General features: G+C 40.8%; 1 protein-coding gene across 1 annotated transcript in view; it reads left to right on the top strand.

Moving 5' to 3' along the window:
• The first annotated feature begins 2626 nt into the window (after positions 1-2626).
• ehbp1 (EH domain binding protein 1) overlaps positions 2627-13972 on the top strand; it is a 154638-nt gene continuing 143292 nt past the window's right edge. The window contains exons 1-2 of the mRNA XM_079689974.1: positions 2627-3055; positions 3621-4087. Coding sequence (XP_079546100.1) covers positions 3984-4087 — 104 coding nt within the window. The 5' untranslated portion in view covers positions 2627-3055; positions 3621-3983. The remainder of the gene's footprint in view (positions 3056-3620; positions 4088-13972) is intronic.

Below are 13972 nucleotides of genomic sequence, written 5' to 3'. Positions count from 1 at the left end.
TTCTTTCACACAGACACACACCGGCAGGACCGTCCTCCCCCTGTGTTATGTATGAAATGAGGCCTCTGCTGACATGTGGGCAGGCAGACAAAGCGTCATTTAGCACCGGGTCATTTGTCGCATCAAAGCATTCCTTGACGCATGGAAGGAGGCTCCCTGTAATCTGTCAGAGGAAAATGTAAACAGGCGACACAGAACAGCCGGATCCGCCGGCCCCCTGCTGTCAAATCGACTCTGACCCCCAAACCCTGAAATGTCCTCAGTTAACAAATACGTCTCTGTGAAAGCTGATCTTAAATACTGTATGGAGTTGTGACGGTACAATAAGCATGAAGAGTTTGATCCCAAATCACACAATCTATAATATATCTACAGTATTTATCAAGTTATTTCTCTGAAACCTGATAAAAAAGGTACGGAAGAGGATAAGGGCCACATGATTTTTTTTTTGGGAGGATTTGAAAAAGAAAACGTTTTTTTATTATTCTGAGAAAAAACTCAGAATTCTGGCTTCATTCTCAGAATTTTTTTTCTCCCAAAAAAAAATTTTTGTTTTGTTCTGAGAAAAAGTCAGAATTCTGAGATTAAAGTCAGAATTCTGACTTTTTTCTCAGAACAAAAAAAAAACATATTTTTTTCAAATCCTTCCAAAAAAAATAATGTGGCCCTAATCCTCTTCCGTAAAAAGGAGCTCTGTGTCTGACAACATTTGATTACAATAAGAGATATTAGTGTTTTCTTTTATAACAAATATCCAAAGATGACCAGTATATTTTGGTTGAATCTTCTCTTGTCAAATGGTGTGTGTGTGTGTGTGTGTGTGTGTGTGTGTGTGTGTGTGTGTGTGTGTGTGTGTGTGTGTGTGTGTGTGTGTGTGTGTGTGTGTGTGTGTGTGTGTGTGTGTGTGTGTGTGTGTGTGTGTGTGTGTGTGTGTGTGTGTGTGTGTGTGTGTGTGTGTGTGTGTGTGTGTGTGTGTGTGTGTGTGTGTGTGTGTGGAGAGAAAGGGGGGGTATTGGTTTCGGATGGACAGTAGGTGTTTTATTTCCACTCAACATGTGAAAAAGACCCCCCGGCATTCAGGAGTACAAGGTTAACACTCACTTATTAATGTGACAGGACCCTGAAGTGGAAGTCATCCTCATTAGCACCAACCTGAGGGAGGGGTGGGCTTTAAAACTATGGTGTCCAGTGTTAACTTATTGTTTTCATTTGAAAGCTTTGAAATGATTTTGTTAATGCTGTCACAGATTTATATCTAACATCTTATTATAAATGAGCATGCTTCTCCTTATCTGTTTTAGATGATAACAATGGTCCATACCTAGCATAACTGTAATGCCAATGCTAGTGTGTTCATATTAAAGGTCTCAAGTGATAATGTAATGTTTTTTTTAACTTACTTTTTTACGGGGGCACTGTCATGAAAAAGCCTTCCTTTTTTGTGTTTTAATCAATTAAATAAGATGTGTTTTACAATAAACCTTGCTTGTCCTTATTTTATAATGTGTCCTTCATCTTAAAACGTTGTGCTATAGTGACTTCATCCTAAATACATATTTGAATCCATCTCTGAATTAGTCGTTAGGGCAGCAGCAATCATTCCAAGTGAAAACCAAAGCCAGAAGGCATTTTTATCTACACTCACAGTCACAGTGAAGGATTAAATGCCTTTGAAGGATTTGGGATTTGACCAGTGTTAAAATAACAACCTAGAAATGCCTCACAAACCAGTAAACAATCTGTAAATCGCACAGGAATCCCACCAATGGCTGCTGACCGGGGGCGTCACTACAGCCTGCAGAGAAATGATGGAGAAGCAAAGGAGTAGCAAGCAAGCTAGCCATAAATATAGAACAACACCGGAAGTATGAGATTAGCCTTCAAAATAAACTATACATATAACTGTTAGAATTAGAAGCAGAGGTGGGAGAAGTACTACTACTGATATCTTGTATTGAGTACAAGTACCCGAGTGTAGGAATACTCTGTTACAAGTAAAAGGCCGTGTATTCAAAATCATACTAAAGTAAAAAAGTATTAGCATAAAAATATACTTAAAGTAGCAAATGTACAATGACTCATTATGCTAATTGGTCAATTTCAGATGGTATATTTATATTGTTTTGATTATAATTATTGATCATTAAAGTGTTATCAAAGCTGGTAAATGTGCAGCTAGTTTGAATGACTTTGTATACTGAAGGGTAGCTTGTGAATTTACTCCAGGTGGAACTAAAGTCTGATTTAAGTGTTGATTATATTTCACATCATTCATCCAAATTTGCAAAGTAACTAAAGGTAACCAAATAAATGTAGTGGAGTAAAAGTACAAGATGTACCTCTGAATTGTAGTCTACAAAGTAGCATGACATGTACAAATACTCAAGTAAAGTACAAGTATCTCAAAATGTTACTTGAGTAAGTGTACTTAGTTACTTCCCACCTATGATCAAAATGGCATATATTTCTAATCAGTCGTATTATATATATATAGAAACACGCAACTGTAATTAAATGAACTATACTAAACTAACACGTGTCCAGATTTCTACTACAAACAGCAACTATTCAGTCATGCTTTTATTATGACAACCCCAACCGGAAATGAAATTAAACGTTGGCTAGCTTCACGCTCCTGGGGAACCAAGCGGTCAAACTAACAGTAACAGTTGGACTACTTTGCTGTGGGAATTACTGCCTTGGGGTTTACATACTTTTATTAAATGTTGTTTGCTGGGACAAACAAAAAGTAATTGTCGGTCCTGACTCAGTCGTGTGTCCCGGAGCGTACGCGGTTTACCTGTGTAGAGCAAATGTGTCAACGGGCGAGCAACGGTTTCCGCTCGAGCCGTGTTGTGATGGCTAGCCTTCGTCGCTAGCAGGCTAGCTAGCTGTATGTATGGAGCTGCTGCAAAAAGAAAGCGATAATTAGCTTGCAAAGCGGTCAACGTTTGCTTGCTGGTGTGTTGTGTTGACAGTTCGCCACCTCTTCACACTGCCGACGAGGCGACTTAGCGGATAATGCGTTGGATATTGCGTTGGATATCACGTTAAGGTAAGTGTCATTCGAGTTAACCTAGTTTCACGTTAGCCTAGCAGCTGAATCATTCCGGCTAAGACTATTCCCTGGATTCAGACACATTCCACAAAATATTCCATGTTTACAAAATGTTAATTTTAAATCTCAGTTTCCTGTTCTCATCGTCGCTGCAGTGTTTAATAGACTAAGGTGGTTAACATGACTTGTTTTAATGTACTGTCATCGCCTCTCTGTCAATGTTTTCAGTGCCACACATTCATATTTTTATCATCAAACATCACAAGTTAGCTTTGACACACCAGTAAATATCTCTCCCCCCGGCACGCCGTCCTGGCAGCAGAAGTGGCGGTGCTGGAGTCCTCAACACATTCTTACACATGAACAAGTGTTATGTAGATAAGCTGGGTTGTTTTAACATCTATTGCGCTTCAGCTCAGGGTAATAGGAAAGCTGTTACACGGACAAAGCATCACTGTAGCGGAGACATTTAGTGATGGTATTATAAATCAGTGAGGATACTCCGGGGCTTTACAGTCTTGCTGCTGCTTCACTGACTGTGCCCTTTCTCCTTCTCTTGCAGGAAGATCACCAGATGGAAATATCACATTAATACCAAGGGGATTACTCATCATGCCTTTCAACATTATGGAGTGGATTTCTTCATAACACCATGCGCAAATCAAATCTCGACCACTGCTGCAGAGATTTCATGTCCCTGTATCTGGATATATCAGGCAGTTTTTAATGATCGGCAGCGCCGACTGGATGTGCAGTCTTATCTTTTTTTCCCACTGTGCTTCCGGTAAAACATTAATTATGTGTCTACACGGGTTGGATATGCTCAGATTCTTATAAACACTAGCGTGAATTTGTGTGAAGGAAGTCCAAAGAAGGAAGTCCAGGACGGGATAGGTGCACAGAGACTACCCGCTCCCAAAGAAACATGGCCTCGGTTTGGAAGAGATTGCAACGTGTGGGGAAGCATGCATCTAAATTCCAGTTTGTGGCTTCCTATCAGGAACTGATGGTGGAATGCACTAAGAAATGGTGAGTTTTGGGGGGAAATCAGTCGACCACAGTGTTAAGCACCCTGAAAACTGTGTGTCTCTGTGTGTGCTGGAATGCTGCTCTCGTTCCTGGTGGCCATAATACACACATGCATTCAGTCTCCTTGGTGTGCAGGCATGTCTGCATGCTGGGAGGAGCTGGCCGCCTTGTTAAATTGCTATGCTTTTTTTCTTCTTGCACCAATGTTGAATTTGTTTGGTTTGAGTCATGAAAAAAGCGGCTGAAATTTTCCTTTTCCTTCGACCTGAAGGGTTGGGTTTAATCTGCCCCCGCTCTCCTGAAATGTCTTTTAACAAACCACTAAACCCCTACAGTATGGATGCTGTAGGAAATCTGATCCAGTCTTCTAACCTCACGAGAAGTAGGGAAACTGACAGAATTTTGGATATATTATATTATTTGTAATGAGGCTCCTATGCACCACTATTTAAGCACAAAACGTGTTAAAAGCTTGGTGCATAGTCATTCAATAAGACAACAATCCTGTGTTATTAGCTTTAAGCTGTAAACACTTTTAGAAACAGTGAAGGCAAAAGTTTACACATTGACATAATCTACTATAAGTAGTGTAGTATATTTTACCATGGCTTCAACTTCATTCTAAAAATACAATCAAATATATTTCTGTAGTAGAGGGAAGAAAGAATGATGTACACGGCAAGAAGGCGAAGGAGCTACCGGGCGTGTTTTCTAAGTTAGGCGGAGTTAGGCGGATGTATGCTACACTGTAGGTATGTGTCCTGTAATGAGTGAAAGGCGGAGACTTGTAAAGCTAAAGATGTAGCCTGCAGGCAGGGATTCTCTAGCGGCTCGCCGTAGGCGTAACTCAAACACAGCCCTGCAGAGCTTAGACCTGGGACAGATGGTAACGTGTTGGAGAATGGAATGAGAAATATGTACATCTCTTCCCAGAGCAAGGGGTGGGTGGGCTCTGCACACTGTCGGCAATACACTTTGTTTCGTGATCTTAAAAGGACTCTTCCATGGTATTCAATGGTTGAAATATATACATATATCTGTTTGTTGTTACAACCATAATTTGCATATTCGTAGTAGTTAGGAACAACAATGATAAAGACACAAAGTCCTGATTAAGGGGGGCTCACCTGGGGGAGCCGGCTCCCCATGGACACAACATAAAGCAATAATCCCCAAAAGTCTATTATTAATGAACCCTTGTAGATAAAAGTGCTCAGTCATCTCAGAGTTAGACCATGCCCAGTTCAGGTAGTGCTAGCCAGTGTGTGATGCAACAACTCATCTTAACTATCAACTTTAGTGCAATAAATACTATTTAGATTATTTTTTATTTTTGCCTTCGATCATATGTTTGACTGAGAGCCTTAACTTGCCTCAGGGTCTATGCCTGGCTTCAATTTTGTGTCTTTGAGCATGCTTGGCTCAAAGTGTGCGAGAAAGTGTTGGCACACACTTCCTTGGACTTCATCATTACGGTATGTTATTGTTGCAGTGGAAACTTTCCTTCTTTGCTCACTGGAAACAGTCCCCAGAGCTCAAATGAATTTCAAATCCTGAAGCCTTCAGAAGTGATTTTTCAAAATCTACAGCCCTTTCATTTATGGCATCAAAAAAAGGGAAAGAGGCTGAACATTTATATGTGCCCATTAGGGGTGTAACGGAATAATTTCGGTACGGGCCCTTTCGGTTCGGTACATGTGTGTACCGAAGTGTACCGAAAGAATATAACGTTAAACGTAAAAAATTGAGAACGTGAACAACTTTTTGGAAGTAATCTCAGCTGCTGCGTCGCAGCATTCAGAGTAATTTGCTCACATTGGGTTCAACGCGTCATAGAGCGACCAAGTCATTTCATTTAATTACAAACGCCAAATATCCTTATGTTGCCATGTTAGCAAAGCGCTACCTGGCTGTATCTGCTACCTCTGTCCCTAGAGAGGGTGTTCTCCACAGCAGGAGACATTGTTAGTGCCAGCAGATCTGCCCTTTCGGCAAGCAATGTGGACAAGTTAATTTTTCTTTAAAAAAACATGAAAATACAATGACAAGGAAGTCATAATGTCAAACTGGCTGCTTAGGTACTAGTACAGTACAGTGGAAATACAGATTATTTCAGTTCATCGAAATGCTGCACCTTAATGTTTATTTTATTATATTTTGTATTTATTTGAGTGAATACATTATTCACAGTTTAATAAAAAAAAATATATATATATTTCATGTTTTGTGATAATTTTTTCTGCTGTACCGAAAACGTGCCGAACCATGACCTAAAAACCGAGGTAGGTACCGAACCAAAATGTTTGTGAACCGTTACACCCCTAGTGCCCATACATGAAGCTGTAAAGGCTTTGAAAGCACATTGTATTAAATTTGAAAAGCATTTCTCACACTTGGCTGACACTCAAAGGCTCAGTAGAATAATCTCTAAAGTCTAGATAAATTAGGGCACTTCAAACAATCAGTAGGTGAGAAGTTCAAGCGTCTGCGTTCTGCCGTGTGTGGTTTGTCATGAGGGATTCCCAAGCCTTAAGGCCGGGATTTTCTAAGAGACATAAGGTAGGAGAATATGTTAATTTCACCTGAAGATGAAAGATGAAATGTAAGGGCCCTGGTTTGTCAATAAGAACCTGTGTCTGACTGTTGCTCTAGTACAGGGGTTCCCAACTTTTTTTCCCAAGAGCCCCCCCAAATGACTCCTGTTGGAAGTTGCCCCCCCCCCCCCACACACACACACAAGGGGGGGGGGGGGGCGCAACAGCGGTAATTAAAGTTTAAAAGTCTCAAAAATGCTACAAATACTGTCACAAACTGGATGAATGTGAAGTATTTTGTTAAAGGAGGATGAAAGTGTAATTTAAGGAGCACTATTGGAGTGACTTTGATGGTTATTGGACTCAGGATTAATTAGGTTGGAAACCACTGCTCTAGTAGCATTTGCACTAGCCTGCCTTTTTTGGAGTCTAGAAGAGCTTGTTGTGTTGTTGACAGAGAGAGTCTGTGAGTGAAAGTCTTCTGACTACCAGCAAATCAATAATTCCACCAGTTTAGAGAGCCTTTTCCCACTTCTTCCGGTAGCTATCCTTGAGCTAAAAAGGAAAGTGTTGACAGACCAGGGGCCTCATTTATAAAGGGATATACGCAAAAAAAAATGGCGTACGGCAGTTTCTACGCAATGTTTGCGATTTATAAAATACTAACTTGACGGGAAAACGTGCGGTCCTCCACGCAAACTCTAACCCATGCGTACGCACTAAGCACAAAAACGGGAGGGACGAGAAACTGCAACACCGTTGACAGAAGGAAGAATGGAAAGAAATATGTGGAAATAATACCATAAATAAAAATGTACCTCTCATTTATCTTATATGAAGAATTCATTTTCAAACATTGATTAAAGCCAATCTTAAAATGATTTAATAAACGCCTGTTTGAGACTCCTCCGTGCACACAAACACATAACTGGGAGAAATAAATAAATACGGATATGTTATTTAAAACCACCTCAAATATGTTGTGTTAATGTTATGACATTTTTTTTCATGAATGATGCGGTAAGCAGGAGGACAGAATTACGTCTAAACTGACGCCGTTTTGCATTTCTATAGGTTGTAGATACGAGCATGGTTTTATATAGCCTATATGTTTAATACATGTTTAATCCTGTTTTATGCCGTTTGCCAAGACTTGATAAGTCGCTCGTAAAACACAGGAGGTATGGAAACTAAGAGCACCATATGTGGTAAATTGTACAGCTAATATAACACAACACATTAGTTGTATTTCCTTTAACTGGTGGATATAGAGTTGCTGCGGAGGGGGGGGATTGAGATGCACAGGCTGCAGTTGAGACGCTGCGCACAGCTGATCGACAGCTGGGACACAAACAACCAAACACAAGAACATAGGCTAATTCAGATCCAGTCGTCATGACTCCACTCCGGAGGGATTCCCCGATCTTTTCTTACAGTTTTTCATCAAGGGGGGGGGGTCTCCTGTCCCCGGTACAAACACTCTGCCTGAGGAAGGCTATGTGTATTTTTTTTGTCATTAACCTTTTTCGGACCACTTATTTATTTATTTTGGTGACGATCCGACCTCCATGCTGCTACTCTGGTTCAAACTGCATCCACCAAACAATATGATTTATCTCGACCTCCCCAAAATAACCAAAATCTGACACGTTGTGAGATGTTTTTTTTTAGCTGTTCTTCGTCATTTCCTGCGATCTTCTCCATGCAGTCAGTCAAAATGAATGAATGAATGAAAGGGCGTTTCTTTGACTATTTATAGGCAAATATGGGCGTTACGTGAAGCCCGCAAAAGCTGCACCGCATTTCGAGTCGGTTGTGATTTATAAAGGGAAACCGGCGTAGGAAGTGGCATACGCACTTTCCTCGCCGGTACGCAATGTTTGGTGAATTGGAAAGTGGCGGAAAATGTATGGACCTATTTTTCGGATTTCTACTACGTAAGCAACCTTCCCACGTCAATCCTAAGCACGGCGTTATACATGAGGACCCAGGAACCTATAGGATTGTGGGAGTTCTTATTTATCCCAGATATATTGTGTTTTTAAAGTAATTGTTTGTCTCTTATCTGTTCCCATAGTTGATGCAGCAAAATCCACTGTGTAGTAGGGCTGTGCGATTATGGCAAAAATCATAATTACGATTATTTTGGTCAATAATTGATATCACGATTATTAAAAACGATTATCAATTTACTTTGAAAACATCCATTTATTGAAAAAAAAATGTGAACAGTATGTTTTTAACATTTGATTACGCTGAACTTTAACTATAATTCAACTGAAAAAACAATTAAAAAAGAAAACAATTATACATTTATTTATTTTTTAATAAAATTAATAATCGTTTTATTTCGATTACGTTGTCTTCATAATCGTTGCAAGCCAAAATCGTAATCAAGATTTAAAATACGATTTAATTGCACAGCCCTACTGTTTAGCAAAGGGAGTTAGCATTCCACTCAGCTTTCATCCTCTCGAATCAATTCAGACTTTCTACTAAAACATTAATGAGTTTTGTGTTTGCCAGTGAAATGAAGCACCATTCACAGTCTCACAGCGCTGCCCCTTTTGAAACATGATGAACCGATGAAAACGGTTTCCTTTCATCTGTAGTAGGTTACTATGATCATTCAGGTCCGAGTTAGAAATGAAACTATCTTTGCACATGACATAAGAATTAGAAATGTCTTAAACTTTCATTGGACTGTCTGCATAAATACATGAATATTATTCAGACACCTCATTAGCTTGCATATGCTTGCATCAAGCTTCTATAATGTATGCTAACATGTTTTTTGTAACTATCTAAACGGATGCCACTGACTACATTTCTACGTTAAGTGAACTAGCTTGGCAAATAACCTGCTTGTCGTCATGTTTATTAGTCTGTTATGCCATCAATATAGGTGAGTGGACTAGTCTGCAAAGAAACTAATATTAAGTGAGGATATCGTTTTTTCTTAAGGCTTAAGTGAACATTTTACATATTCTATACACCACTTGATTTAATAAGTCTTCCTGTGTATTGATGTGTGTCAGTCAGATTGTCGTAATTTTTAGGTAGCTCCTGAATGCACCACACACATCTGTTCTTTTTATCGGATTATTCATTTGAACCGATGCATTTACAGTTTGTAACAAATAAATGTTTTGAAGCTCAACACTTGGCCCAACAATGGCTTACTGTGTTGGTTAAGTAAGGAGCAAAGTTCAACAGTCAAGTTGCTGCGGCTAAGTCTAGATCATACCTGCTATTTCTAGTCAAATCGGAGAGGATTCATTTATGAAACCATTTCTGTTCTCTGGGTTTCTGGATTATTATTGTTGAACTTTATTTAAGATTGGTCTGTATTGTTATGTCTTGAATTATAAGCTTTTGCCCAGAGAGTTGTTGGTTCAAACCCTCCGATACATTGCAATACTTTGAGGAGTGAAGGTTCAAGTTCTGCGCATCAACTACTGTTAAGATGTTGCAAAACCGGAAGCAAGAGGCAACTCTGTATAGGCGCTTTCACACCAAGTACTTTTCCCAGGAATAGTTCCCGGAACTTTTCCCCAGAACTTTTATTTCCTGGAACTATCTAGTCAATCGCGTTCACACCGGAATAAGTCCCTGAGGGAGCTGCTGACGTCACTTCTTCTGCTTTGGGTTTACTGGCAGGCCGCAAACAGCTTCAGGGCGTATACTGCCATCCAAAGTACCCGGCCGGAAGTCCCCGGAGTTGGGGACTGGCTTCAGTAGAAGCTGCTGAGAGTCTTCCCAGCTTCTAGTCTGTAGTCTTCCAAGTAAATCGCCACAACGTCGACACTTCCTCCTCATCTCCACCGCTCCCATGTTTTCTTTTGTGTTGCCATAAGTTAGTCTCTCTCCGTTGGTGTGCTGGGCTAATAATGCTAATGCGAGCAAATAAAATGGCGGCTTCCCAAAAACTTTTCTGAGTTTTACGGGGCGTGGTTTGCAATTCGCCCAGCCAATCAGAAATTGGAACCTTTTTCTCCCCAGGAAAGTACGTGCTCTCTAGCAGGGACTAAAAAGGGGTGAAAAGGTTCGGAAAAATAAGTTCTCTTTCCAGATCTTTTTGGTGTGAACGCAAAATCCCAGGAACTATCGGAACTATTCCTGGGAAAAGTATTCCGGTGTGAATGCGCCTTATGATATTTAGCTTAAATGTAACCCTCACACACGCTGTTAGTATCCCCCTGAGGCTGGTGCTTGTTAAGCAAGAATGTGTTGCTAGTCAACCTGTCTGGTTAAAATATAGTTTGAAAGCCAACAAATGTCACTGCTGCTGACAGACGTGTTGAGAAGCGTGGCGAGCGTATGAGAGCTATTCGCTGGAAAAGACACAGAGACGCTATTGATTACATGGTAATTCTATCCGGCTACATGCGAGCGTGGCTAATCAAGGCAGCTTCCCTCGCTGCCGCATGACAAGACAGGGAGGGGAGATGTCTTCATATGAATCAAGGGCTGCGCTGAAACGCTGGAGGCACAAGCACACACATCAGTCATTTCATAGTGATTTAGAAACTCTGAACACAAACACTCTCACCATACTCAAGCAGATTCAAACCTCTCTTTGGAGTGGTCCAGCTGTGGATTCCTCCAGTGTGGGAATTTATTTATTGTTCAGCATTTAACCTGTGGATTATCATACAAAACTTTGCAACACTTTATGTGTCACTGTTTATTAATTTGAAATGAACAGCAACTTTGCTTTTATTCTTAAAGTCACTGGCAAGAAAAGTGCCAGGATTTTCCCACTGATTTTGCTAAGCTCTAAATATCTACTAAAAAGGAGATGACATACGCTGTACATCTATTATCTATTTAAAGTCAAGTCAATATTTACCCGCATGATTCCATCACTTTGTCCTTGAGAAAACCTCCGAATCTCTTTTTGCTCACCCTTTATTACTGAATAAAATTATTGCTAAATAACAAAAGTGCAGCAGAATGTAAATGAATGTCAATCACGGACAGGAAAGTCCACCATCAGGCTGTCAGTTGAGCGACCGGCGTGTGTCAGGCCGTGACATGTTATCTTCTGTTGAACATGTGCGCATTATGGCAAGCGTCCATCATGTCTCTGCCAGAGAAACATCTCCCTGCCAACCCGCTCTGACGTGGTGATCCATTCTATTCAAATCCAGAGGCCTTGACACATTCCTATAGGTTTGGCATCAGGAGATGTTTTCACTGCCAGCTTTTAGTACGGTACAGAAATTCTGGGTGAAAACAAAAAATCCTGGATGATCATTGGCTATGAGGTTTTGGAGAGGATTATAATTGAATTTCTTACATCTTGTTTGGTTTCTGAAATTGTTTCAGTGATGTCTAATTTAGTGCTTCAGTCACTAATTTGCCTTGACACGCTGTTTGCTAATTTTGGAATTTGAACTATACTGAACAGTAAAATGTCCAAACTGGTGCGTTAGTTGATACTTGAGTTGTTCTAATTGGTGTGCTTGCTTATCACTTCCTTCATTATACTATTTGCTGCTGCTGATTTAAGTCTGCAGATTGTTTTGTCCTCTCTGTACGACGTGCTGCTCCGCTTGTCTTTCTCCTGTGATTCTGTAATTGTTTCTCCAGTCCAAGCCCACGGCTCTCATCTGGGGCCGCTCTCACACTATCATTAATGTTCCCCTTCCATTTTCTTCTGTCTTTTTCTGTACCACTCTTATCTCCTTCCCCCTCTTATTTTTTTTCACTTGATCTCTCTCCTCTCGTGCTTCCCTCACTTCTCACCCTGCCATTCCTCTTCTGGTAATATCACTTTAAGTGCTTTGCAGTGGAATTCGCCCAAGTGTAGATGTTCTGCGCAGCAATTATGGACACAAACAGGCATTCACACACCCCCTCACACACACACACACACACACACACACACACACACACACACACACACACACACACACACACACACACACACACACACACACACACACACACACACACACACACACACACACACACACACACACACACACACACACACACACACACACACACACACACACACACACACACACACACACACACACACACACACACACACACACACACACACACACACACACACACACACAAACCAGAGTTCCCGTTAGAATATTTTTTTGCCGGTCAACATGTCCGTTAAAGTTTAAATCTTCCAGACCAAATTAGAAAAGTGCTGGTCAAAGGTCTACTTTGTTATTTATTGAGCTTTAAAACAAATTGATATGATTCTATATTAAACAAACTAATTATAGTAGATTAACTTCATTATTCAAAAGTGTACAGTAACTTATAATAACACGGGAATAATAAACGGAGCGCTCTCTCCCTCTCCTGACAGCCCGCCAGTATCATGCAGCGCGTGGATCCAGTAATGAGTGACCCGACAGCAAATCTAAACATATCTATAACTAGTTTAGGTAGTGTGTGTGTGTGTGTGTGTGTGTGTGTGTGTGTGTGTGTGTGTGTGTGTGTGTGTGTGTGTGTGTGTGTGTGTGTGTGTGTGTGTGTGTGTGTGTGTGTGTGTGTGTGTGTGTGTGTGTGTGTGTGTGTGTGTGTGTGTGTGTCCGCTCACCGCTGCAAGTGATCATGCAGAGCTGCGTGTCGACTCGTCAGCAGCTGATCTATCTCTCCCGTCAGATTAGACTTTACTCGCGTTTATGTCCATATCGATCAGATCTAGCTAATGATATGACTACCTGCTTATTAAAAGACACCTAAACAATAAGCGTCACTATGCAAGCTTTATGCATTTGTTTACATGCCCTCCGGAACCCCAAGGCATTACCAACAGATCAACGCACAATCAACCCATACAGGACATCTCTTTCATTAAGTGTTAGACATTATAATTGACTATTCTTGTCTGTCACATAAGTGGTGCAACTGTGGTATTGCGCTAAGGGGAAATTATTTGGACCGGACATTTTGATCGGAGAGATTTAGATTTGCCAGTCTTCAGCATATTTTACCGGTCATACCGTCTAACGGGAACTCTCTCTCACACACACGCACGCACGCATGCACACACGTGCGCCAAGAGACACAAAACATTTCAGGGCTGTGAAGCAGTCAATGAGATGTTAAATGTGATGAAAGCGATGCTGGTGTTTCTGTCTGTGCTGCTGTCAGGCAGAGAAACTCATGGCCCTGGAGACTGCTCATCATCCATCATCCTGCAGAGCTCTGCTGCAGCATCTGCAGGATGATGAATGTGTGTGTGCTACTCTGGTGTTACATTTGGAAACCCCGGTCCTTTTGAATGAATTCAGTTAATGCAGGTAGAGTTTAATGTACAACATGCTGCAGACTGATATTCGCTAAAGGGCATTTTTGAAGTTAGATCATTCCC

The sequence above is a fragment of the Notothenia rossii genome, assembly GCF_949606895.1.
Source record: "Notothenia rossii genome assembly, chromosome: 6".
In the NCBI taxonomy this organism is placed as follows: Eukaryota; Metazoa; Chordata; class Actinopteri; order Perciformes; family Nototheniidae; genus Notothenia; species Notothenia rossii.
This window is presented reverse-complemented; position numbering and strand designations above follow the sequence as displayed.